The sequence below is a fragment of the Podarcis pityusensis genome (genome assembly GCF_964106645.2).
Source record: "Podarcis pityusensis genome assembly, chromosome: 3".
NCBI classification, from domain to species: domain Eukaryota; kingdom Metazoa; phylum Chordata; class Lepidosauria; order Squamata; family Lacertidae; genus Podarcis; species Podarcis pityusensis.
The window spans coordinates 119,122,486-119,149,819 of NC_138026.1; the positions used below are offsets into that span (position 1 = coordinate 119,122,486).

The 27,334-nt window shown below is 47.2% G+C and overlaps 2 protein-coding genes across 10 annotated transcripts in view; one reads left to right on the forward strand and one right to left on the reverse strand.

The window, feature by feature from the left end:
• HMBOX1 (homeobox containing 1) overlaps window positions 1-11,273 on the reverse strand; it is a 121,574-nt gene extending 110,301 nt beyond the window's left edge. For 7 of the 9 annotated variants that reach the window (XM_081001089.1, XM_081001086.1, XM_081001088.1 and 4 more), the window contains exon 1: window positions 10,891-11,246. The gene's annotated coding sequence lies outside the window, so the exon portion shown is untranslated. The other 2 variants (XM_081001083.1, XM_081001084.1) reach the window with 2 other exon arrangements.
• A 180-nt stretch (window positions 11,274-11,453) lies between these two features.
• The window catches only part of INTS9 (integrator complex subunit 9), a 68,745-nt gene continuing 52,864 nt past the window's right edge, over window positions 11,454-27,334 (forward strand). Inside the window, exons 1-4 of the mRNA XM_081001000.1 lie at window positions 11,454-11,613; window positions 18,600-18,727; window positions 24,566-24,626; window positions 26,931-26,993. Coding sequence (XP_080857126.1) covers window positions 11,605-11,613; window positions 18,600-18,727; window positions 24,566-24,626; window positions 26,931-26,993 — 261 coding nt within the window. The 5' untranslated portion in view covers window positions 11,454-11,604. The remainder of the gene's footprint in view (window positions 11,614-18,599; window positions 18,728-24,565; window positions 24,627-26,930; window positions 26,994-27,334) is intronic.

The following is a 27,334-nucleotide window of genomic DNA, read 5'->3' on the forward strand; positions in this document are numbered from 1 at the left end:
CCCAGCAGCATCTCCTGGCAGGACTTCTTTCGGAAATGACGGGGGGGGCACATCTTTAAAGTTGTTTCAGTGTTACAAATAATATCCCTGACTGCATCCTTTCGACTTGACAGCTCAGGGAAGATACAGTCATACCTTGGGTTAAAGACGCTTCAGGTTGAGCATTTTCAGGTTGCGTCCCGCGACAACCCGGAAGTAACGGAACGGGTTACTTCCGGGTTTCGCCGCTCACACAGACGCTCAAAATGACGTCATGCACATGCGCAGGAGCGGCTAATCGCGACCTGCAGGTGCAGGTTGCGTACGGGGCTCCAGAACGGATCCCGTTCGCACCCAGAGTTACCACTGTACAGTTATACCTAAGGTTACAGACTCTTCGGGTTGTGCGATTTCGGGTTGTGCACCGCACCGAACCCGGAAGTACTGGAACGTGTTACTTCTGGGTTTCGGAGCATGCGCAGAAGCGCTAAATCACGCTTTGCGCATGCGCAGACGCGCAAATCGCAACCCGCGCATGCGCAGGTGCGGCGCTGCAGGCGCTGCGGGTTGGGAACGTGCTTCCTGCATGGATCATGTTCGCAACCCGAGGAGGGTCCACTGCACCTAGCTTTATAAATTCATAGAAAATCCATACTTTAACCAACGCTCCATTTTAACCCTTAAAGAAAGGTGACTTTGGGCTCCACCTTCCTCCATGAACCAAGAAGCAGGAAGTCCCGTTGGCGGCAGGAACAGGGCATCCCGCCATCATCCCCCAAGCGTGAGAGCACATACAGGGGCCCCCACCCAGGGAGTGACCAGGGCGGCAACACTAGACATCCGCAGAGGCAGTTGAGCAAGTCAGGTGTTCTGAAAGCCCATCTCCAGACAAGTCCTGAGGGCAAGGAGATGTCAAGAGTTTTATTGTTCTTTGGGTGATGGAGACTTAAGAGGTGTTTGGAAAGGTGTCTGATAAAGGGGCCTAATGTTGAACTTGTGTAACCCTTGTATACCCCTCCCCATTTGTGACATGCCAGTGATGCAGTGATGATGTCTCAGTGATGGTGCTCACAGTGTATTCTGGGGGAAAGAGGGAAGTTTTAAAAGTCGGTGTCACCCCATGCTTGAGGTTCTTACTCCTGTGGGCAGGGGCGTCTTCCCTGGGGAGAACATTCCACAGACAGGGAGCCACCACAGAGAAGGCCCATTCTCATGTTGCCACCCTCCAGACCTCTCAAGGAGGTGGCACATGAAGGAGGGCCTCAGGAAATGATCTCAGGGTCCAGGTAGGTTCATACCTTGAGCTGTTGCGGTCCTGAGCCACATCAAGCAACATTAACCATGCGATCTGAAGGACCTCGTAAGAACCTGCCCAAGCTCTGGGATCTTCAGGGGAGACCCTACTCTCCGTCCAGCCTGGTGGGGACACAGAAGAGGGCCTTCTCGGTGGCTGCTCCCAGACAACTTTGGAACTCCCTTCCTAAAGAAGCTAGGAGGGGTCCCTCCTTGTTGTGCTTTCAACAGCAGGTGAAAACTTTATTGCTCCAACAGGCCTTTGGGAACAGTATTTTTTTTAAAAAGGGAAAGGCTTTTGAAAGCTATGGTTTACCCAGTAGTAATGTATGGAAGTGAGAGCTGGACCATAAAGAAGGCTGATCGCTGAAGAATTTATGCTTTTGAATTATGGTGCTGGAGGAGACTCTTGAGAGTCCCATGGACTGCAAGAAGATCAAACCTCTCCATTCTGAAGGAAATCAGCCCTGAGTGCTCCCTGGAAGGACAGGTCCTGAAGCTGAGGCTCCAAGACTTTGGCCACCTCATGAGAAGAGAAGACTCACTGGAAAAAATCCTGATGTTGGGAAAGATGGAGGGCACAAGGAGACGGGGACAACAGAGGATGAGATGGTGGGACAGTGTTCTCAAAGCTACCAACATGAGTTTGACCAAACTGCGGGAGGCAGTGGAAGACAGGAGTGCCTGGCCTGCTCTGGTCCATGGGGTCACGAAGAGTCGGACACGACTAAACGACTAAACAACAGCAGCTGCTTTTCATATATGTATTTTAATAGATTATTTTTAAAATTTGTTTTATTGCTTTCTTAATGATTTTTATACGTTTTTAGCTTTCTGTGTATATATATATATATATATATATATATATATATATATATATATATATATTAAAATGGTTGTATGGTTTGTATTAATTGTTGACAGGTGCCTTGAAGCAAATCAGGGCCAATAGGGCAGGGTGTACATTTCAACTATAAACAAATAAGTTCATGCAGTTGCAACACGGAATCTGCACAGGACACAAACCTCGTCATCATTACAGACAGGGCAGGGGACTTTTGCTCCGCAAGAAGCTCAACAGCCAAGCAAAACACAACTGGCAGCTCATGTTCAGCAGGAAAATGGGAAATGCTGGAATCCGTGATTGGCGTTCGTGGCTGCTGTTGGGTTTTATCATATTGGGAGGGAAAACTTGCAATATTGATTGTCACTCCACAGAAGTTGAGCGTGCAAAATATCGTGAGCAGATATATTCAGCCCAGGGCGACGAACAGGCCAACGATAAAGGAATTAAAACATTTTCAGCACGGTTCCAGTGTGGATGCACACCAGGAAAGATCTCAGCTTAGAAGAATAATTGGAAGAGGAAGGTGAAAAGACAGCTGAGATGGAGCCTGCCTAATACAGTGGTACCTCGGGTTAAGTACTTAATTCGTTCCGGAGGTCTGTTCTTAACCTGAAACTGTTCTTAACCTAAAGCACCACTTTAGTTAATGGGGCCTCCTGCTGCCGCCGCGCCGCCGGAGCACGATTTCTGTTCTCATCCTGAAGCAAAGTTCTTAACCTGAAGCACTATTTCTGGGTTAGCGGAGTCTGTAACCTGAAGCGTATGTAACCTGAAGCATATGGAACCTGAGGTACCACTGTATCCACGGAGAGGGAATTCCAAACACTCGAGGCTTGGCTCCTACGTTGGGTGCAATGGACTCCGGGTAAGATGGCATCGCAGGAGGGTCTCGGCTGCACAGCACAGTGATCGATTAGGTGCATAAGGGGTGAGGCGACCTTTTAGGAACACGCACATACCGTCTGCCTTGCATGACAGGGATGAATCATAGCTGCCAATAATTCATCAAAGTTGAGAAGGGAGCAGGGTATTGCATCGCGCCGTATGCAAAGCAAACAAACAATAAATGATAATAATAATAAGAGAGCTTTTGGGAAAAGGTGTTCAGTGGGCTACAAAAGCTCTTTTAAATAAGATGCCCCTATGCCCCAAAGTGGGACGCGGGTGGCGCTGTGGGTTAAACCACAGAGCCTACGACTTGCCGATCAGAAGGTCGGCGGTTCGAATCCCCGCCACGGGGTGAGCTCCCATTGCTCGGTCCCTGTTCCTGCCAACCTAGCAGTTCAAAAGCATGTCAAAGTGCAAGTAGATAAATAGGTACTGCTCTGGCGGGAAGGTAAACGGCATTTCCGTGTGCTGCTCTGGTTCGCCAGAAGCGACGTAGTCATGCTGGCCACATGACCCAGAAGCTGTACATCGGCTCCCTTGGCCAGTAAAGTGAGATGAGCGCCGCAACCCCAGAGTCGGTCCCGACTGGACCTAATGGTCAGGGGTCCCTTTACCTTTTTATGCCCCAAAGTATGCATTTCTAAGCATCTTTTATCCTAAAACGTTTTTTAATCCCCTGTCTTGGAGCCGATAGCTGCGCCGCGAAATCTGGAGCGGAAATCAAAATCCGAAGGGTGAGCTGTGTTCCAAAACGGCTCACCAGCCCAGAAGGTGCGGCTCACACTGGGATTTGCAAGGAACGGGTAGCTCGGGCATCCCTGCTAAGGACTCCCAACTTCCTAACCGTTCCCAGCACCGCCCGCAGGCCCCAAAAACACTGGTGCGTTGCTAGCGACATTCTGGACGGCTTTATTTCTGCCCTTGTGGGAGAAATAAAGACCAGCTTCCCTATCCTTAGGAAGGAAACGGCAGCACACGCAAGCCCAGCACCTGATAAGCACTGCAGAAATGAGCTGTTCGTATCATGGGACCAGCCTTCCACGGTGATGGGGAGCCCGTGAGCCAGCAGTTTCTCTCCCTCCTCTCTCCAGCTGAGTCTCCTCTTTCACAACTTGAACACTGGATCACCCACATACAGACAGAGCATCCCACAGAGCCCACCTTGGGATCCTTTGCAGAATTCTTTCCTGAGCATCATAAACAAACAAACAAACAAACAAACTTTTATTTACATCCCGCCTTCCCCGGGCTCAGGGCGGCTAACATCAGATATATAACACTGGTATAAAATCAAACAATAATTACCTCTTAAAAACAGGTCAAAATCTAATTAAAATCTAATCAGATGGCTTTCGGTAGGGTATGGGTTGGGAACAGTGAGTGCTCATTGGCCCAACTGTATACAGTGGTACCTCGGGTTACATACGCTTCAGGTTACATACGCTTCAGGTTACACACTCCGCTAACCCAGAAATAGTACCTCGGGTTAAGAACTTTGCTTCAGGATGAGAACAGAAACTGCGTGGCAGCAGCAGGAGGCCTCATGATCTAAAGTGGTGCTTCAGGTTAAGAACAGTTTCAGGTTAAGAACAGACCTCCAGAACGAATTAAGTTCTTAACCCGAGGTACCACTGTACGCTGATCTTATATGGGCCTGTGAGAATGCTGGGAGGCCTCTTTCATATTAGTTCTTATACAAAAATAAAAGGGGAGTCGGGCTGAGCCCTGACCAAAGGCCTGGCAGAACAACTCCATCTTGCAGGCCCTGCGGAAAGATGTCAAATCCCACAGGGCCCTGATCTCTTGGGCTAGAACGTTCCACCAGGCCGGGGCCAAGGCCGAAAAGGCCCTGGCCGATGCCAGTCTAGAGGCCAGGGATCTCCAAAGTGTTATTATTTGCAGACCGTAAGGTCCTCCGTGAGGCATACCAGGAGAGGTGGTCTCGTAGGTATGAGGGTCCTAGGCCATATAGGGCTTTAAAGGTTAAAACCAGCACCTTAAGCCTGATCCTGTACTCCACTGGGAGCCAGTGTAGCTGGTATAAGGTAAAGGTACCCCTGTCCGTACGGGCCAGTCTTGACAGACTCTAGGGTTGTGCGCTCATCTCACTCTAGAGGCCGGGAGCCAGCGCTGTCCAGAGACACTTCCGGGTCACATGGCCAGCGTGACAAGCTGCATCTGGTGAGCCAGCGCAGCGCACGGAACGCCGTTTACCTTCCCGCTGGTAAGCGGTCCCTATTTATCTACTTGCACCCGGGGGTGCTTTCGAACTGCTAGGTTGGCAGGCGCTGGGACCGAACGACGGGAGCGCACCCCGCCACGGGGATTCGAACCGCCGACCATGCGATCGGCAAGTCCTAGGCGCCGAGGTTTTACCCACAGCGCCACCCGCGTCCCCTTGTAGCTGGTATAGCACTGGATAAATGTGATCCTGTGGCGAAGACCCCGTAAGGTGTCTCGCCGCAGCATTCTGCACCCGCTGGAGTTTCTGGGTCAGTTTCAAGGGCAGCAACAGACCAGCCCCTTACTCCCATCCCAAATCTGGGATCAACGCTCCGCTTGTTAAACAACCACCTCTTCCCTAAAACATTTTTTTTTAAAAAATAGTATCCAGCTCCAGATCACAAGTACAGTCATACCTTGGGTTACGAACACTTCAGGTTGCGCGTTTTCGCGTTGCGGACTGCGCCGAACCCGGAAGTACCGGAACAGGTTACTTCCGGGTTTTGAAACTCGCGCATGCGCAGAAGCACAAAAATGACGTCGCGCACATGCACAGAAGCGCCGAATCGCATCACGCGCATGTGCAGATCCCTCACGGATCACGTTTGCAACCCGAGGTATGACTGTACGGGATCTGACATTGCTTGCACCCAGAAAAAAATGTTTTAAAATGCCCTTCTGTTCAGCATTCATTAGCCTGAAGCGATGAGGTCATCTCCTGGACTTGCACTGGCCGTAAAAAATGGATTGGGGGGAAAAATCATCCACAAACAGGGATGCAAGGAGCGAGGGAGTTTTGAGCCTGCAAAGCAAGTGAGTTAAAAAGCAGAAGAGGGGTAGTTTTATTACCGAGTTAGTTTATCTTGAGGATACATCCACAGGTACAAATGATGTACAGGTAGAGTTAAAAGAAAAGGGTGCCTCTGAGCACATTCGGAGCCTAAGGATTTGTTTCCAGTGTCAGAGCATAGCCCTGTCAGTCAAATGCCCACTCCTCCTGGCTAGCTGTTTTCCTATAGGCTACTTTATTGTCACTGCCCTTATTGGGGGCCAGTAACCCTAACAAAAGATTTACCAGCAGATCCCAGTCTACCTTTTCCTGTTGTATGGGGAGAACAGTAGTATGCTAGTCAAGTTCAACAAGCTTAAAAAACACATTTGATGCACTGTGTTTCTGTTTGCATTTTACAGATCACGTGTACTTTTTGGTCTGATCCAGCAGGACTCGTATTTTTAGGATGAGGTCAATGGATCGGAAACACAACGTATTTTTTTATACACATAGCTCCCTCCGCACAATGCATTTTTTAAAACATAAACGGGACTACAAGAAGCCTCTGCCCCAAGGAGCTTACAAAGCTACATTTTGACAGCAGCAAGTGAACAAATGAGGAAGGGGAGGAGTAGGAGAGGGAAGGCTAACAAGGGATGAATGTTAGAAAATGAAGCTGTATGTACTTAACGATTTCCTTTCACCTGTGGCAAGGCCCGGAGTGGGGCTTAAAGCGGTTCAAAGAAAAAGAGGGTTTAGAAGACAATGGAGGAGAACATACAGAGGTAACTGCACACAAACCACATATTTAGAGCACATGACTTCTCCCAAAGAATTCTGGGAACAGTAGTTCACCCTTCGCAGAGCTGCAATTCCCAGCAGCGCTAAGGAACTACAGTTCCCAGGATTGTTTCTGGGGATGCATGGTGCAGCCAAAAATCTGTTTCTTCATCCTGGGAAGCCTGAGCTCACAGTCAAAGATGAACTCATGGTTAAGAGTCCCACAGGTCTTCCACAGGGGTGGAAGCGATTCATCTCAATCGCCCTGTCCTGTCCCAGGCTGCCCTCAACTCAGGAAGTGAGCTCAGGCCCTGTGGAAATGGAGCAGACTCCACAATGACCAAAAGAAAAAAAGGAAAGGGAAAGGTACAAGCTTTCAGAAAAGCCAGTGTTTTATTCCAAGCACAGCGTTCAAGCGGCAACAGCAGCAGAGATTTATACCGGTGCAATTTGCAAAACTCAGCTTTAGCAGCTTCAAACGCACTGCAAATATTTTTACCCTTCCAGAAAGCACTAGGAAAATAGGAAGCTGTGAAGCAGCTTGGAAAACAATGGCGTTTAGGTACAACTCCCAAGGTCAGGAAAACGCTGCCACACATTAACTAGGCTTTCTCTCTCTCTCTTTTTTGGAGAGGGGGTGACTTCAGTTCACAGCTAACTTGTTATCCAAACAGAAGCTGACTGTCAGCAGCAAACCAGCCACTAGCAGCCCACAGCAAGCCTTGGCCATTCATTCGTGGGGCCGGGGAATATGACCAAGGTTGGCCGCTGCAATCCTTGTAAACGTTACCCTTTGGTTGAGCACATGCCAGAAGTCACAGGTGCAATCTAACAGGATCTCAGGTAGCAGTCACAGAATCACAGAACTGCAGAGTTGGAAGGGACCCCTGAATGTCATCTAGCCCAACCCCCTGAAATGCAGTTGCTAAGGAAGATCTTTGCAAAAGACCCTGGAGAGCAGCTGCCAGTCAGAGCAGCCAGTATACTCCTCCCAGTGCCTTTTCTTTTTCTGCTGCAGCGTCTTTTAGATTGCAAGCCCAAGTGCTGGGACTGCTGTATCGCTAACACTTGTAAGGCACTCTTTCTGGCTGAAGAGGAATATTATTATTATTATTATTTTAAAAACCAAGCACCACTCTAAATAAATACATAATAATAATGGCAGGTTAGGTAGTCCAATGGTCTCTAATGCAATGTAAGTCAGAGGCACAGAACAAAACATCACCAATCCAGTTCTGAACTCTCCACTAGAAATGAAGCCTCTTTGTCTGAATTCATTCTGTGCTTCCTGGCTAATTCAAAACATGATTTCTCTTCATTAGGTCAGGAGTCACACCTTTCTCCAGTCTCCCACCCTCTCTCTTTTTAACCTTAGTCTCTCTTACTTACACAGCCCAAAGACAGCTGCCCAAACAGAAGCAGAAAGCTCAAACTCACTTCCACGGGATGAGCCTTTTAAACCCCATCAGGAAAGTCTGCTCCTATTTGGCATAACGGTGATGCTTCAATGAAAAAAGAACGAGCAGTTTTCAAGGCAGTCCCACCGGTCCCCTCCTTTATATTTTCCTCCTGCCAAGACGCACAAGAGGATTTAAAAATAATAATACTTATTCAGATTACCCATGGAGATATCGAGTATCGAGGCCTCACTTTCTCAGCCACCTTCCTATTTTACAGATGGGATGCAAGTCTGGAAAATAGAAATACTACGGCTTAGCACTGGAATAATGCTTCTGGGTGTTCAAAGAGATCCTCATTTTCTCCCTTAGTAATCCTTACAAACAATCCTGTAAGGTAGATCAGTGTTGCTATCCCTAGGCTGCAGATGAAAAAAGGGTTGAGAGTAGGAATTGGTGTTCCGTCCAAGACTGGTGTGTGTAGCCTATCTAGGAATAAACCCCCCATGAACTAACTCAACGGAACTGACTTCTGAGTAAACATGAATAGGACTGCACTGCTAATGATCTCATGGCTAACAGTGCAATCCTAACCATGAATATGCAGAAGTAAATCCTTCTGACTTCCATGGGGCTTAATCTCAGGTCAATGGGTTTCAGATTGTGACCTAGAATGGGATTTGAAGGGGAGGGGGCTCTTTAGCTGGAGCTAAAGTCCCAGCGAATCCCTGACTGCATTGGATCTGAAACAGAACCTTGCAGACTCAAGTTCAGCCCTTCACTCCAGGTACCACAATGGTTCATTTACAGCATCCTCTTAACTTTCTGAGAGGTAGGGAAGGAAAACTTTCAAAACTCCTAGGCACTTGCATCAGATTTTAGGTGCTGGAGACCAGCCTCAGAAACATCTGAGGTGCAAAGCGCAGAAAGAAGCCTTTACCCATGTTCCAAACGAGGTCTGAATCAGCAATATTACGTGAGTAAAAAGGGATGAAAATCACATGACATGCAAGTGCCGCACAAATTGCCTTGGTTTCCTTAAGGCTAAGGCATTCATTTCTCCTGTTCCAAGCCAATATTCCCATAGCGGATCCCAACCCCTCCCTCTGAAGGTCTGGACGCAGCAACAGTTCACACCTTCTGCTTGTCATTCTCGCTTCTTTGAGGAGGAGGTTTTAGCCTCAGTGTCTCAGGTATCCTGACACAGACCCCATCAGCAACCTTAAGAAGCACCTTCTCCCTTTTCAACCTGTGCACATTTTGCATACTAACATTCTCATCACGCCAAAAAGAAAAGGAAAAAATAGAGAACAGATTCTTCAGCACAAGCGCTGTGTGTCAAAAACCGTCCCTGCCTCCTGTCCACAACTCAGTGAGGTCAAAATATTTCAGCTCGTTTTAGTGCACTCAAGGCAATAGGAATACGAAAGTTTGAGATTAATGCAGCTGTAGCTAAACTGCCTGTAAGCAGAGCATCAGTTGCCCCAGTCGGCACTGAGACCAGTTCCCCAGCAAGACTTGGCAGACATGAAACCCAACCTCCCAACCTTATATCCTTATTTTCATTTCTTAACATAATAATTCTCCATTTCAGGCACTCTGAAAAGTACTAGGACCGTCAAGATGAAGACAGCTGCCCTGCAAGATCATCAAAAAAGAATTTGTCATTGGTCTCGCTCCTAAGATCCCAGCAAACCCTAGCCGTAAAGTAGCAAGCAGAAACCATCCTGCCATCATCACACACAAGTCATGCAAATCCCACACATCATGCAAAACAGGATTTTTTTGTTCATGTGGTTTGCACTGAAGGCGAGAGAAGCATCCCTGTTTGACTTTTCTCATGCCCTGAGGGATCACCACCTTGACCTAAGCAAGAACACATTTGTTAGGAAACAATCATGTCAGACTGGCGTGGCTTTGCCTGGCTAATTCAATGCAAAGATTATCAGGGCTCCATTAAGCCTAAGGTTTTCAGATGCTTGGGAGGGGGAAACGCAAAGTAAAATCCAGACATCATCACATCTTCCCTTTCAAGGAAATAATCCAGGATAAACACAATCGGTATCATCGACAACAGTATCTCAACCCAGTTCAGGACCACCAGAACCACTCAAGACATATGAGCACATCAAGACGATTAATCCAAGCTTTCATTTCACTTTGCCTGCCTCCCAAAAGGATGGCTAAAGTGAGATAAGAGGCAACTAGGAACCAGTGATAAGTGATCATGAGCAAGCACCCATCTAGGCATTTCATCCCCACCTCTTTTTGCCCCCAAATCAGACCTTTCAAGGGGAAAGAAAGGGGCGCCTGTATTCCTTTTTAAAAACTTCCCCACCAAAAATTTTAAATAAATAAGAAATACCCCCTCTTTTTAAAAAAAAGCTATTTGCAAAAGACTTCCTCGCCACACACAAAACTCAGAAGGAAAAACATTCCCCCTCTTTCCATTGACTCTTAAAAATTCTCATACGCCACAAAAGTTACTTAGGGTGCATTTTTTGCCACCTCCCACCCACCCCACCCCTCCTAACTCCCAAAGGTTGCAATGAATCGCTCCTACCAGAACCCCCAAAAAGAGGTGAATGGGGGGGGGGGGAAGAGGTGGTGGAAGTCATGCCCCACTTTTCCTCTCCCCTTTTGCAAGATCACTCCCACCCCCCAACTCCCCACCCCAGATCATGCCCTTCCCTGCCCAAAGGACAACTCACCTTTGGGTCCCGCTTCCTTCCTTCTCCACTTGACCATTGAACGGCAGGAGTTGGGGGGTGAGGGGGGGGTGGCTCCCAAAATGCAGAAAAGGAAAGAGGCTGGCTTGGTGGGTTTTTCCTCCCCCTTTTCCTTGCAGGGGGGGGTCCTGCAAAAATAAAATGAGGGGGGGGCAGTGTGCCCAGGGGTGTGTGCCAAGCCCTGCAAGCCCCCAGCCCCAGCTCCCCCTGGCGCCCCCCAAGGAAGAGAAGGGGGAAAAAACCCTCCCACTCCTCCCTGCTCCCCTCTGAGCTCAATCAGACCAGACTGGCTGCCTTTGTCTGTCTGACAAGCGCCATGTTGATATCAACATCCAAGCTCCCACCTGCCGCCGCGGGGAGGCCCTGGGATTTGTAGTCCTCCATCCCCAAGGGGGCCGGCGCAGGCCGGGCGGGTGGGGACTACGGCTCCCGGCGGCCCCCGCGCGCCGCCGCCGCCGCCGCGCCAATGAGGCGGCAGGAGACGGGAGAGCGAGGAGCAGGTTGGCGCCGGGGTGAAACGCAGCCAGGAGGGGACTACGATTCCCGGCATGCTCTTCGGCCGGCTGCCCATGACTTCACTGGGGACAGAATGATGAGGGCACCACAGGGAGACTACATATCCCAGCGTGCTTTGCGGGGGGAGAGGCCTAGGCCGGGAAAGGGGCCGGTCCTCTGCAAATAACAGCCGGGTGAAGCATGAAGCTGGTGAGTTGGGGAGGCTGGTGGGGAGGCGGGGGACCGGCATGAGGGGGACACACACGCGCCCTGCAGCCCTGCGAGGTAGACCTCGGCTCCCCTGAGGGTGGGGGGATTTAATCTGGAGGCTATTATTATTCATATATAGAAGAAAGAGCCCACCTGGCAGGGATGCTATGGCTGAGAATCTTGCAGCTTTCCTATAAAGAAGGGGGAATCTCTGGATTTATGATTTATTATAAAATCACCATTTTAGTGTCTGTCGCATATTGTTCTTGTCATGTGTGACTACGGATGGTCATAAATTCAGACGCAAGTATTTCATGCAAAGCACGAGCAGCTTGTGGAACTCCCTGCTACAAGATGGCATTAAAGCAGAAATGCGGCCCCTCCTGATGTTGACTTCCCAACTCCCATCGTCCACAGCCAGTGCTGGCAATGGCCAGGGATTATGGGAACTGCAGGCTCCCAAAATCTGGAGATCCACATTTTCCCCATTCCCTGCTTTAAGGGAAGGTTAGGCAGATGTGTAAAGGACAACAGGACCAGTGGTACATCTGCAGAGGGGAAATCACAATACAGTGGTACCTCGGGTTACAGACGCTTCAGGTTACGGATGCTTCAGGTTACAGACTCCGCTAACCGAGAAATAGTACCTCGGGTTAAGAACTTTGCTTCAGGATGAGAACAGAAATCGCACAGCAGCCGTGTGGCAGCAGCGGGAAGCCCCATTAGCTAAAGTGGTGCTTCAGGTTAAGAACAGTTTCAGGTTAAGAACGGACCTCCGGAACGAATTAAGTACTTAACCTGAGGTACCACTGTATCTCAGTGGAACCTCCACATTGGGAGCAGTCTACCTCCGAGAATTGGGTGTTGGAGACAAGCAGTAGGAGAGCAGTTGGCCATCTGTCCTCCTTGAGGGCTTTCCAGAAGAGTCCGGCTGGCCGCTATTAGGAGCAGGTTGCTAGGCTAGATGGACCCTGACTTAGTGATGTGAGGTGAGAATATTCTGCAGAGAATAGTCTCAAGAATGAGAATATTCTCTCTCTTTTTTTAAAAAAAATGATATTTATTGAAGTTTCACATAAAAAGAGACATCTTAATAAGAGGGAAAAAAATTAAAAATAAAAAGAGAAATACACCATACAAAATACAAAAGAAAAAGAAAGAAAAAACAGTTAAAAACAGTTCCATCTTTTCATCATAACTTTTACATTAACTTATTTCCCGGACCTCCTCATACCTCCCTCTTTTGTATTCCAATTCAATTTGTTTGTCCAGCAATTCCTTTCCCTCCTTTTTAATCCCAATCCTTAATCTTAATATAATATAACATTAAATTTTAACCTATTAAAAGCCAATTTTCCATTTCTTTTAACTTTTTTTAATCCTAATCCTTAATCTTGATCTATATATTAACTTTAAAGCCTGTACAGCTAGAAGCCACTTCATTTCAATCCAACATCACTCTAACATTCTTTAATTTTGCAATATTTCCGTAAGTAATCTTTGAATTTCTTCCAATCTTCTTCCACCGACTATTCTCCCTGGTCACGGATTCTGCCAGTCATTTCCGCCAATTAAGAATGAGAATATTCTCGAGAATATTCTCTGCTAGAAAATTCTCCGGAGAATATTCTGCACAAACTGTAAATTCTAATGTAAGAACCAGTTTTACAAACCACATTTTAAAAATCTGGTAAATAATAAGTCAAGCTGTGATATTGCCAGTGCAAGTAGTGAATAATGATTTATTTACTTATTAATCCAGTTACCTTACTGGGCATTCTGTCATTCACCACTGGCAGTTCTGAAAAGTGAGCTACAGAAAAGTTATTATTTATTTTTTAGTTTTAAAAATGCTATTTATTTAATTTGATGAACATTTGAATTCATATGTATTTCAATTATATGTAATAGCCTTTTTTCTATTTTGGTGTGACCTTATTCTTAGCAGTTCTATACCCTTGGCCATACAGTGTAGTTTTGTTTTTTTTACAGAAAGTAGCTTTAATATGGTTAGTGGCAGACTTAGTGATTAACATGAGTCATTCATGTTGAAGTTTTGATTTCAAGTTTGGTGCAAAAAATCAAAGAATGTGAATTTACTTCATTGCCCCATTGAATAAAAGTATCTAAACAGTTTTTGGTTGCCATCTGAACAAGTTTACCCATGAATAAACATGCATATTAACTAATTATATCATTTTCAATGCATTAAAATGAATATTCTCCTATTTTAAATGAAAATTCTCTAATATTCTCATTAATCGAAAATATTCTCAGTAATATTCTCCAAAAGGTTATTCTCGAGAATTTAACATCACTACCCTGACTTTGATCCTGGAAGATGCATCTTTTTATTTAAGCCATTGCAGGAGACATTGGGGAAGAGAGCTATTTTAAAATCGCATGTACTTTCTCACTTTAAGTAAAGCTAATTTAATTCTCACATGTGAAAACACCTTGCCTCTCCACCAGAAACAAACCAGATGAACAGCCATTCCTTCCACAAGGAACCCGCGGTGTAATAATACATACTCATAGTCCAAAATCCAACAGAGAACTTCACATCTGAGGGTTCCTTACAGCATAGATTTAACGTTGAAAGACACCTCTGATCTTCTATCATAGCATTTGTGCTGATTATTATTATGCTGGGATAGCTCAGTCAGTAGAGCATGAGTCTCATAAGGTTGGGGTTGTTGGTTCGAATCCCATGTTGGATGAAAGATTCCTGCATTGCATTTCCAACCCCTACAATTCTGTGATACTATCATGATCATTAAAATGCTTTAAAATGTCTAGGGGCTTTGCAAAAAGTAAACTGCAGCACAAATCATTCCCCATGGGTTTACAATCTTAAACACACAGGAGGAGGAGGAGGGAGGGTTTTCTCCCCCCCCCCCTTCATAATGTTTGAACCCCTCAAGTCTGGGGGGAACCCCGGGCAATTTAATTGCAAGAGAGTCAGGATAGCATCTGGAGGTTCCTCATCCCTGGTGTGAATTTTAATCTCTATTTAATGGCAGCAACAGATTTGCAAAGGAGTAAGCCCTATCAAGACGGGGGTGGTGCTGTGGGTTAAACCACAGAGCCTAGGGCTTGCCTATCGGAAGGTTGGCGGTTCGAATCCCCGCGACGGGGTGAGCTCCCGTTGCTCGGTCCCTGCTCCTGCCAACCTAGCAGTTTGAAAGCACGTCAAAGTGCAAGTGGATAAATAGGTACCACTCCGGCAGGAAGGGAAACGGCGTTTCCGTGCACTGCTCTGGTTCTCCAGAAGCGACTTAGTCATGCTGGCCACATGTACGCTGGCTCCCTCGGCCAATAAAGCCAGATGAGCGCTGCAACCCCAGAGTCGACCACGACTGGACCTAACGGTCAGGGGTCCCTTTACCTTTCATAGAATCATAGAATCATAGAGTTGGAAGAGACCACAAGGGCCATCGAGTCCAACCCCCTGCCAAGCAGGAAACACCATCAGAGCACTCCTGACATATGGTTGTCAAGCCTCTGCTTAAAGACCTCCAAAGAAGGAGACTCCACCACACTCCTTGGCAGCAAATTCCACTGTCGAACAGCTCTTACTGTCAGGAAGTTCTTCCTAATGTTTAGGTGGAATCTTCTTTCTTGTAGTTTGGATCCATTGCTCCGTGTCCGCTTCTCTGGAGCAGCAGAAAACAACCTTTCTCCCTCCTCTATGTGACATCCTTTTATATATTTGAACATGGCTATCATATCACCCCTTAACCTCCTCTTCTCCAGGCTAAACATGCCCAGCTCCCTTAGCCGTTCCTCATAAGGCATCGTTTCCAGGCCTTTGACCATTTTGGTTGCCCTCCTCTGGACACGTTCCAGTTTGTCAGTGTCCTTCTTGAACTGTGGTGCCCAGAACTGGACACAGTACTCCAGGTGAGGTCTGACCAGAGCAGAATACAGTGGCACTATTACTTCCCTTGATCTAGATGCTATACTGATCTAGATGCTATATTGATGAGGCCCAGAATTGCATTGGCTTTTTTAGCTGCCGCGTCACACTGTTGGCTCATGTCAAGTTTGTGGTCAACCAAGACTCCTAGATCCTTTTCACATGTACTGCTCTCAAGCCAGGTGTCCCCCATCTTGTATTTGTGCCTCTCATTTTTTTTGCCCAAGTGCAATACTTTACATTTCTCCCTGTTAAAATTCATCTTGTTTGTTTTGGCCCAGTTCTCTAATCTGTCAAGGTCGTTTTGAAGTGTGATCCTGTCCTCTGGGGTGTTAGCCACCCCTCCCAGTTTGGTGTCATCTGCAAATTTGATCAGGATGCCCTTGAGTCCATCATCCAAGTCATTGATAAAGATGTTTTACCTTTACCTTTTAAGCCGTATCAAACATGGTGAGGTTTATTTCAGAGTAAGCAGGCATAGGATGATGTGTGAATTGTGTGTAGTTTGTGTCATGCACCCCTTTCCTATTATTTCTCTCTGTGTGTGATTATTGTGTATTTCTGCTATATGGTCGTTCATAAATGCCGTATGTAATTCTTGTTTTAAATCGAAAGTCCAAACCATAGAACTTGAGAAAATGAAACGATTTTTTTTTGTTTTAAAAAATGTGTGTTCTACCCAGTATAGAATGTTTGCTGCCTTATCCTGGAGTGATTTCACCAGCAAGTGGCTTAGGGCTTGTTGCCATCATTCTCTTTGCCTTGACTCCCACCGTGTTTGCATTTTGATTTTTCTCCCTCGCGCACAAATGCACCCATGTTTGCATATTCTGATTTCATACGTTTGGTATTATTTGAGTCTCAAAGAGCTCTCTGGTAACGTACTTAAGGGAATAAGCCATCCTTCTTTGCTTTGGACTTGGCACGGTCAGCGATTGAGATCTCCCATATTGAGAGTTCCCTCTTTTCCATCTTGGGCGATGGGTAATGCTTTTCCTCTTAGCGTCAACCTATGTTCCCATCAATACCTCTTAAGTGGTTGCATGAACCTGCCTCTTCTGCAAGGTTGTCCCCAGGCATCTGACTGCCCAAACACTTGGTCTTATTTCCTGCCCTCTTCTGCCAACCAAGACTTTTGGCGATAGACCCGAGAACGATATATCTTGCACTCCAGCTGTTTCTGCTAGTACGTAGTTTCTGGTGATCCTGCTCTTTGCAAAAGGGTTCTTTTTCTTTGCAAAGATCTAGTGGCTCAGTTAGTTCAGACCATGTTGTGAAATTGAGCTCTGCTCCTTCTGCTATTATTATTAGTTATCATTTATACCTCGCTCATCCGGCTGGATTTTCCCAGCCACTCTGGGCAGCTCCCAACTGAATTACCGGTAAAAGCACAATTAGAAGTACTTCGCCCCTCTTTTTTGCACCCCTCTTAGATTTTCCAGGGACACGGATGGCGCTGTGGTCTAAACCACAGAGCCTAGGGCTTGCCGATCAGAAGGTCGGCGGTTTGAATCCCCGCAACAGGGTGAGCTCCTGTTGCTCAGTCCCTGCTCCTGCCAACCTAGCAGTTCGAAAGCACGTCAAAGTTCAAGTAGGGAAGGTAAACAGCATTTCCGTGCACTGCTTAGTCATGCTGGCCACATGACCTGGAAGCTGTACACCGGCTCCCTCGGCCAATAAAGCGAGATGAGCGCCGCAACCCCAGAGTCGTCTGCGACTGGACCTAACGGTCAGGGTTCCCTTTAGATTTTCCAACTCATGAGGCTGCCGTGATAGGAGAAGCCACAACTCTTAGGGTCTAGACAAGGGATGGGTGCTATGCCTCAGTCAGGGGTCTCCTCATCAGAGGAGGACCAGGAGCCCCTGACCTTACACCAATCTCTGGGTAATGTTGCATCTGGAGTGAGGTACCAGGATCCTTCAGTGAAGTTGAGTCCAGCCTCTGACATTGAGGTCCTAAGCCCAAGCGAAAGGCAGTATCCTAAACACCAGATCAAATCCTTTCCCATCTGGAGAAGTGTCCCATCCAAACAGACAACATCCCCGTCCCTCACAAAATCTGGACTGAAAAGAGCTCCACTCACTAAGTTGCTGAACATTTTCAGCCATCACTGCAGCTTAGCCAATCAGTGATAGGCGCATCATTGCCACACATGTAATAGAATATAGACTAATAAATCTGAGCAGCATTTCTGTTGCGTGTGACTAGCCCTTTCTATTAATACTTTTCATGAGATGGAATTACTAGGAAGTTTCTAATAATAAATGTGAAAATGTTCCATTTTTAAATCACTTCTGTCGCCATGGTTGATCAGACTAACATTTGTGATGCCCCCGCCCGGGCGGCTCGCAACAGAGTATTAAAAGCACAATAAAACGTCAGACATTAAAAACTTCCCTAAACAGGGCTGCCTTCAGGTGTTTCCTAAAAGTCAGATAGTTGTTTATTTCCTTGACATCTGATGGGAGGGCGTTTCACAGGGCGGGTGCCACCACCAAGAAGGCTCTCTGCCTGGTTCCCTGTAACCTCACTTTTCGTAGGGAGGGAACCCCCAAAAGGCCCACAGAGCTGGACCTCAGTGTCTGGGGAGAACGATGGGGGTGGAGACGCTCCTTCAGGTATACTGGGCCGAGGCCGTTTAGGGGTTTCAAGGTCAGCACCAACACTTTGAATTGTGCTCAGAAACGTAAAGAGTTAAAGGTAAAGGACCCCTGACAGTTAGGTCCAGTCGCGAACGACTCTGGTGTTGCGGCACTCATCTCGCTTTACTGGCCGAGGGAACTGACGTTTGTCCGCAGCCAGTTTTTCTGGGTCAAGTGGCCAGCATGACTAAGCCACTTCTGGCGAAACCAGAAATTTTGCTCAGTGAATAAGTAAATTTTGCTCAGTGAATAAGTGTCAAAGAGAATGGGGAGCAGGTCATGCTAACCCTGAACCATTATGAGATTATTTAAAATATGGCACTTGGGCAGCAGACTGGTTGGCAAAGCTTCTTCCTCCCTTCCAGGCCTGTGAATTCCTTTTGCTTTTATTGGTCATTTATTGGATCCCATCTCATTCCCTTAGTACTGCCTGTCCGGACACCCAACGCTACCATGCAACGTCCTCAAATTCAAATCGACCACCATTATGCTCGACTGTGGGCTGGATATGACCTCGACGCTCAACTTTCTGCCCCTGCCTTTGGTCCAGAGGTATGTCCCGAGGCTCCTTGCACGCTTTCCGGTTCTGCTTTCCGCTTCGTAAGCTAGATTTTGGGGAGGGAGAAGTTTAGGGGGTGAGGGCATTCTTTCTGGGAGGAAAGCCCAGAGCTGACTTGCCTGGGAAAGGAGGCTTTTTTTTCAAATGAGCACGCAGCATCGCCCGATAGCATAAATAGACTTAGTCCACTTAAAAATTCCCTTTATCAAAATAACGTCCTTTGGCTCAGTAGATGGAAAACGGTTTATGGATTTATCGATTCGGTTTTCCAGATAATTTATTCTAAGCTTCAGTAAAGTATTGCGGCAGCGGCTCAGCGCAAGTGAGGTCACAGATCTGTCATCTTTTCTGGCTTCTTCAGGCAAGGAGAGATAAATGGGAGGCAGGAGGAAAGTGCAAGCTTGCCAGGCGTATATCTCCCCCTCCCAGACACACACACACAGCAGCCCACCCCACAAATTAAAAAGTAGATATGTTACAGGATCTTCAACATAATCAGAAAAGGAAGTGGGTCTCCCAATGGGTCCCTCTTCCTGTGCGCTGGGAAGTCCTTGCCACAGCTCAAACGAAGCAACTGAGATGGCTGTCACGGGACGGCAAGAGGGCAGAGGCGCTCCTGGCTTCGCATTTCTCTGCCTTATCTCTGCTCCCAGGTAGGAGCTAGTTTGCAAGGAGAGTCTCCCTTGATTAGACGCCGGCTGGCAAAGGGGCTGACTGCTGCCCAGTCTACCAGGGGGCAGGATGCAACACTTGCCCCGTCACGGGCAGCGGCAACCCATGTTACGCCTCCGGACTACATGGGCCGTTGGCCTGATCCAACAGAGCTCTTCTTATGTGCTAAGCATGTCCCTTAAGACCATGCATGCCCTGACCTTCGTACTGTACAAGCAGATTGCTCCCACGTGGAGAGCTGCCTGTACAGATTCCCAGCTTCCTTTTTGTGATCGTAAGTTGTTTTAAACTGTTTTTAACTGTAACCTATGGGGACGCAGGTGGCGCTGTGGATTAAACCACAGAGCCTAGGACTTGCCGATCAGAAGGTCGGCAGTTCGAATCCCCGCGACGGGGTGAGCTCCCCTTGCTCGGCCCCAGCTCCTGCCCACTTAGCAGTTCAAAAGCACGTCAAAGTGTAAGTAGATAAATAGGTACCGATGGTTTTTGTGTTGCTGGTTTTTGTGTTGAATATATCCTATACAGTTATTTATAGACCTAAAGCCATTTGTACATATTACCATGCAACCAGTCCATCCAGAATGTAGGCACCCTATATACAGAAAGGAGCAAACCAGTGATATTTTAGAGAGCAGGCTAGCAGGCAGGGCCCATGACTTACATCAGGGGTCAGCAAACTTTTTCAGCAGGGGGCTGGTCCACTGTCCCTCAGAGCTTGTGGAAGGCCGGACTAATTTTGGGGGGCGGGCAGGAATGAATGAATTCCTATGCCCCACAAACAACCCAGAGATGCATTTTAAATAAAAGCACACATTCTACTCATGTAAAAACACGCTGATTCCCGGACCGTCTGCGGGCCGGATTTAGAAGGCGATTGGGCCATATCTGGCCCCCGGGCTGGTGGCGCTGTGGGTTAAACCACAGAGCCTAGGACTTGCCGATCAGAAAGCCGGCGGTTCAAATCCCCGCGACAGGTTGAGCTCCTGTTGATCGGTCCCTGCTCCTGCCCACCTAGCAGTTCAAAAGCACGTCAAAGTGCAAGTAGATAAATAGGTACCGCTCTGGCGGGAAGGTAAACAGCGTTTCCATGCGCTGCTCTGGTTCGCCAGAAGCGGCTTAGTCATGCTGGCCACATGACCCGGAAGCTGTACGCCGGCTCCCTCGGCCAATAAAGCGAGATAAGCGCCGCAACCCCAGAGTCGTCCGCGGCTGGACCTAATGGTCAGCGGTCCCTTTATCTAACTGTAACCTGCCCTGAGACCTTAGGGTAAAGGGTGGGTGATTAATAATAACAGATAATAGTAATTAATACAAATAATAATTAATAGTAGTAGATGAGATCGCATCACCACCAGAACTAATTTTCCAAGGAACGTGGCTTTACTTTCGTAAGCAGCCTGTATGTGGTTCTGGGAAGCAGGTTGAACAATCAAAACTTCTCCTGTAACAGAATCCGACTGCAGAGATGCTGAAATCCAGTCGCATGGAGGCCGTTAACCTTTCCTGTCTGGAGGAGCGTCACATTTGCTTGTTTTATTTATGTGTCGTGTCGAGCTATTTAGGATTAATCAATCACTTCATTACACTGTCAGGAGCCCGTCGGCGAGAGTTGCTTTATTTGGGAGGCTTCTGGGAAGAGAGCCTCAATATCGCGGGAGACGTTGATCGTCCCCCCCTCCCCCTCCCCTCTTGCATATTGCATCATCGAAAGGGAACATCTTGTGCTTATCGGGGAGGAGCGTAAAGTTCCTGGGCAAGCTGCTCACCTCTTCATCGTCTCTCTTTAAAGAGTACAGTGGGGGGGGGGAGTATTTGCCCGTTTGCCCCCTGACAAAGAAATGACCAGTCCATAATTTTAATGGTAGGTTTACTGTAGCTGTGAGAGACAGAATAACAACAGGAAAACAGGAGCTGAAGGTTCGAGTAGCTGCACATCAGCCTTGAAATCTTACTGACTTGGAGAGGATCTGCAAAGAGGACTGGGACAAAACACCTCCTGAGATGTGTGCAAACCTGGTGGCCACCTACAAGAAACGTCTGACCTCTGTACTTGCCAACAAGGGTTTTGCCACCAAGTACTAAGTCACCTTTTGCAAAGGGATCAAACACTTATTTCACTCATTATACTGCACATCAATCTCTGACTTTTGTCTTCTGGGTTTCTGGGGGTTTTCCTGTTGTTATTCTGTCTCTCACAGTTACAATAAACCTACCATTAAAATTATGGACTGGTCATTTCTTCGTTGGAGAGCAAATGGGCAAATTTAGCAGGGGATCAAATAACTTTCCCCCCTCACTGTATGTGTTTAGTCCAGGTATGAGGAAACCTGTGTCCCCCCCCCCCCCAGATGTTGCTGGTACCCCTTTTCTGCCACAAAGACTCGTGGTGTCCTGGCATGGTGGCTGTGATGGAGGAGGTAGTCTCAATGGTACAGAGCCTTGCTCTGCTCCTTCTCAACTCCTTGCATAGATCATAGAGTTAGAAGGGACCCTAGAGGTCATTTAGTACAACCCCTTTTGATGCAGGAATCTCAGCTATTTTTTTAAATAACTTTTTATTCAAGATTAAAACAAAACATATTATCCAGAAATATATCATCCTTATTCCCCCCCATTTTCCCTCCCTCCCCCTCCCTCCCCCCACAGAACCCACGCACCCCCACCTCCCGACTTCCCTCAGTTCCAGTCTTTGATTTCTCTAAAAATGCTGTTTTCTGCATGTTACACAGTTGTATAGATCCTCAAACTATTTAGCTGATTATTATCAATAAAAAGTTTGTGAATGTTTATTCAAAACCAGCCAGGGAGTCCAGTTCGCTTTGTTGCGTCTTCAAATATATTGTAAAGGTTTCCCATTCATCTTTAAAGTCACAGTTATCCTTGTCCCGTAGCTTGTATGTCCGTTTTGGCAGTTCTGAATAGTCCATCAATTTTTCTTGCCATGATTCTTTACTTGGGGTTTCTTCAGTCTTCCATCCTTGTGCTATTAAAACTCTCGCGGCCGTTGTCGCATACATCTTCATGGATGCAGGAATCTCAGCTAAAGCATCCATGGCAGATGGCCACCCAACCTCTGCTTAAAAACCTCCACAGAAGGAGAGTCCACAACCTCCCAAGGGAGACGGTTCCACTGCCAAACAGCTCTTGCTGTCAGAAAGTTCTTCCTGATGTTTAGTTGGAATCTCCTTTCTCGCAACTTGAAACATGTCTGTCAGGGAACTGACATCGGAGCTAGAGGTGGAGGCAAGGCTCCCAAGCGATGCTGGAGAAGGGCCCAGCAGGGAGAGAGGCAGCTCATCAGCTGGGGAAGGAAATCAGTGTAACACCAGGGAGATGGGGGAATCGGCGAGGGGGCTCCAGGACTCCTCGCCGGAGACCAGCGGGGAGAGTACGGGTCCTCCGCTACCCACACCCTCCCTGCGCAGAAGACTTCCGCGCAGGGAGAGGAGGAGGAGACTTGGCGTCAAACAGCTTTTATGCTGGAAAAGGTTTAAGAAACGCCCACTGACAGATTCTGCTAGCGACTGAAACAGCCACGAAGTGAAGGGCTGTCCAGACAGAAAAGGTTTAACAAGGCAACCTAGCCAGCAGTGGCGGCAACTTACGCACGAGCAACCCCTATATTTATTACAATGTCCAACTGCACTCAGTTTCCCTTTACCTCTGTATCACGAAACCCTGGAGGGCATGATCACTTTCCTCCCAAGCTTCCCAGTAGGAACCTCTCTGAGATCTATGGATGAAAGGTGGAATACAAATTTAATAAATTATAGCTTCAGGTAGGTAGCCTTGTTGGTCTGACGCAGTCGAAATAAAAGTTAAAAAATTGTCCAGTAGCACCTTATAGACCAGGCTACCTCAACCTTGGCCCTCCAGATGTTTTGAGACTACAGTTCCCATCATCCCTGACCACTGGTCCTGCTAGCTAGGGATCATGGGAGTTGTAGGCTAAAACATCTGGAGGGCTGAGGTTGAGGAAGCCTGTTATAGACCAACTAAGTTTGTTCTGGTGTTTCTGAAGAAGTGTGCATGCACATGAAAGCTTATACCCAGAACAAACTTAGTTGGTCTATAAGGTGCTACTGGACATTTTTTTTTTCATTTTTATCAGTAAATTATAATACTAATAGGAATGGAGCTGAAAGGTTAGACTACTGCAATGTGTTGCATGGAGGGGCTGCCCTTGAAAACTGTTTGGAAGCTGTTGGCTTCCCAGGATTTAAAATTTAATCCATTAATGGTAAGGCCCAGGAAGTATTAAAGCTCAGTCGTGGCTCTGTCTGGGGCTCAATATTTTCAATTTTTTAAATCATTTTTTATGATCTGGCTGGGTCTACTATGAGTTGCAGCCCGAAACATCTAGAAGGCACCACATTGGAGAAAGGTGACTTAATAATAATAATAATAATAATAATAATAATAATTTATTATTTATATCCCGCCCATCTGGCTGAGTCTCCCCAGCCACTCTGGGCAGCTCCCAATCAAGTGTTAAAAACAATACAGCGTTAAATATTAAAAACTTCCCTAAATAGGGCTGCCTTCAGATGTCTTTTAAAGATAGGATAGCTGCTTATTTCCTTCACATCTGAAGGGAGAGCGTTCCACAGGGTGGGTGCCGCTACCAAGAAGGCCCTCTGCCTGGTTCCCTGTAACCTCACTTCTCGCAATGAGGGAACTGCCAGAAGGCCCTCGGCGCTGGATCTCAGTGTCTGGGCTGAATGATGGGGGTGGAGATGCTCCTTCAGGTATACTGGACCGAGGTCATTTAGGGCTTTGAAGGTCAGCACCAACACTTTGAATCGTGCTCGGAAACCTACTGGGAGCCATTGCAGATCTCTCAGAACCGGTGTTATGTGGTCTTGGTGGCCGCTCCCAGTCACCAGTCTAGCTGCCGCATTCTGGATTAGTTGCAGTTTCCGGGTCACCTTCAAAGGTAGCCCCACGTAGAGCGCGTTGCATTAGACTTAGCTGTGCTATGTTTGTGAAATGTACGTGGAGCATCAATAACTTAATTTATTATTATTATTACTATTATTATTTTAAATTTTTATACTGCCCTATACCTGGAGGTCATATTATGTCGTTCTCCGAAAATGGGTGCTGATTTTGTCATAAAACCCATTAACACAGCTTTTTTTTCTTTTCTTTTCTTGTAGTCCAAGGCTATCCAAGCTCCCTGGTTGGATCTTAAAAGATGGGAGCACTTTTCTAGACAAGGTAATGTACAACTGGGATTGGGGTTTTCAGCAAGCCTGGCTAATTAGCCAGCACCGTTGAGCTTGGTCAATCTCTGATTTAACTGGGGAGAAAAGCAAGAGCGTTGCCAAAAGCAATTGCATTTCCAGGCCAAATCCTTTGAGTCCTGCTCTTTATGATTCTTAGCCCCGTCTTTTACAAAATTAATAATAAAATATTATTATTTACAAAAAAGAATTTTTTTTGCAAAAAGAATACAGTGGTACCTTGGTTCTCAAACTTAATCCATTCCGGAAGTCCGTTCCAAAACCGAAGCGTTCCAAAACCAAGGCGCACTTTCCCATAGAAAGTAATGCAAAATGGATTAATCTGTTTCCGACTTTTAAAAACAACCCCTAAAACAGCAATTTAACATGAATTTTACTATCTAACGAGAACATTGATCCATAAAATGAAAGCAATACATTGTACTGCAGTCACACAATCAATCAGTAGCTGATCTGGGTTCCACACAGTCACAAAAACAAACAAAAAAAGAGCCGAAAAACAAAAATGCAAAATAAATAGTGAAAACAGACAGATCTCAGCATAACACTCAAAACGGAAGTGTGGCACTCAAATCGGAAGCGTAACACTCAAAACGGAGCACGTTCAGCTTCCGAGAAAGTTCGCAAACCAGAACACTTACTTCCAGGTTTGCAATGTTTGGGTTCCAAGTTGTTTGGGTACCAAGACGTTTGAGAACCAAGGTGTCGCTGTACCTTGAAATGTCTCCCCGCCCCTTGTGCTTTTCCCCTGGACTCTGTTGGAGACTTTGGAGGGAATTCTTAAGAAACTAAGAAGTGTCTGCAGGGTCAGGCCCATCTAGTCCAGCATCCTGTTGTCACAGGGAATGCACAAGTCGTGGCGTATGTTGAATCCCTGAACATTGCAAGAAGCCCCGTCAGCCGCATGGCTACTCTGCGTTCCACAATCGCATCGGAAGCCTCTCGGAGGCGCTGCCTGTAGTGTGCACCTTTAATTATGAATCCTTCTGCGCTTCTTATATTGACCGTTGCGCTTGCTTAGAATGACAAATGAATTGACCAGTTCTCCGCACAGCTGGGGTCAAAGGTGGGTGCTTTGTCATGTAAGGAGGAAGGCCCTTGTTTTTAAGACTGGAGGAGGCATTGAAATTCACCCAGTCTACCCATAATTCACCTTTTAAGATAACTGGATGAGGTTAAGCGCCTCCTGCCATTTGAAGTAATTGCTCGTTTGTTAGAGCTTGCCAAAAATTGCTAGAATCTCTTAAGAGCTGAAGCCAGGGGGATACACTGTAGAGGGAGGAGAAGGTAATGTACTGTTCGGTAAACATGCAACCTTTAACTTTGGGGGGAGCTCCCCCCCCCAAAAAAAAACCCTTTTCCCCGTGTAGAGAACTGTACAGCAGCATAGTGCAAGCATCATTTGACTGCTGAGAGACATCACTGCTTTCATTGTCTAAGCAGCCATTGCTCCCATCTCATCTCAGACCTATTTGCATGCGCAGCAACCAACTTGTCGGACGGAGCAAAGGGAGAAAGACTAATTTAACAGGCCTGGGAGAATATTAATGTGGATGTCTGGAGGAACTCGCAGGGCGGTTTCCATCTCCAGACCCGACGGAGTGAAAGTACAGAATGTGGGGAAGGAAGGAAGTGCCAAGGGAAAGAGAGGTTTGGTGGAGATTTCCGGGAGAGAACGGGGCCGGCCCTGATTTTCGGCAGACCCTGAGCAAGATCTGCAGCAGATGTCCGATCCTGCCTGCCGCCTATGCCAGGCCTGAGGAGCATGTCAGGATTGGCAGGTGCCTGTCCATTCAGCTACAGCCCTTTGCGATGGCCGCATGTTCGCATGCAGCTTGCGAGCTGTTTGGCCATCGCGGCCTGTAAGCGCCGGAAGTTGAAGCCCAGAGTGTGGTCCTCTGCCCTCACTGTCACCTAGCCTCGGATTTCTTCCTTTTCAGCTGAGGGTCTTCTCTCTTGAGAGCCAGTGTGGTGTAGTGGTTAAGAGCGGTAGTCTCGTAATCTGGGGAACCGGGTTTGAGTCTCCGCTCCTCCACATGCAGCTGCTGGGTGACCTTGGGCCAGTCACACTTCTTTGAAGTCTCTCAGCCCCACTCACCTCACAGAGTGTTTGTTGTGGGGGAGGAAGGAAAGGAGAATGTTAGCCGCTTTGAGACTCCTTAAAGGGAGTGAAAGGCGGGATATCAAATCCAAACTCCTCCTCTTCTTCTTCTTCTTCTTCTTCTTCTTCTTCTTCTTCTCCTTCTCCTTCTTCTCCTCCTCCCCTCCCATTTCCCAGGAGCTGAAAGACTGTGCTGGCCGGGCGTTTGTGGATTCCGTTCCAGAGTTCTGCTTGCCGGAGGTGAGTCTTCGCAGGATCCTGGGTGCCAAACCGTGACCACCCCACTTTTGGTCCCCAGCTGGAACCATCAAGGGGTTCTCAAACCCGCTGCTACCCTCTGTTGATTTCAAAGAGGCTTGCAGCAGTCGGAGGAGCCATCCTCCTCGCTTTGGAGAAAACACACGTTTCACGGGAGGCACTTTTTGAAATAATGCCCAATGGATGTTCCGATCCATTTCTCAAGCCACTTACGGCTCCTGTTGCAATTTAAGGGAAAGCGGAACTGCAAACGATGGCTGTTTTTTGAACATTTATTTTGCTGGGGAAACAGCAGCTTACCGAGTGTGCAAAATAATAACACT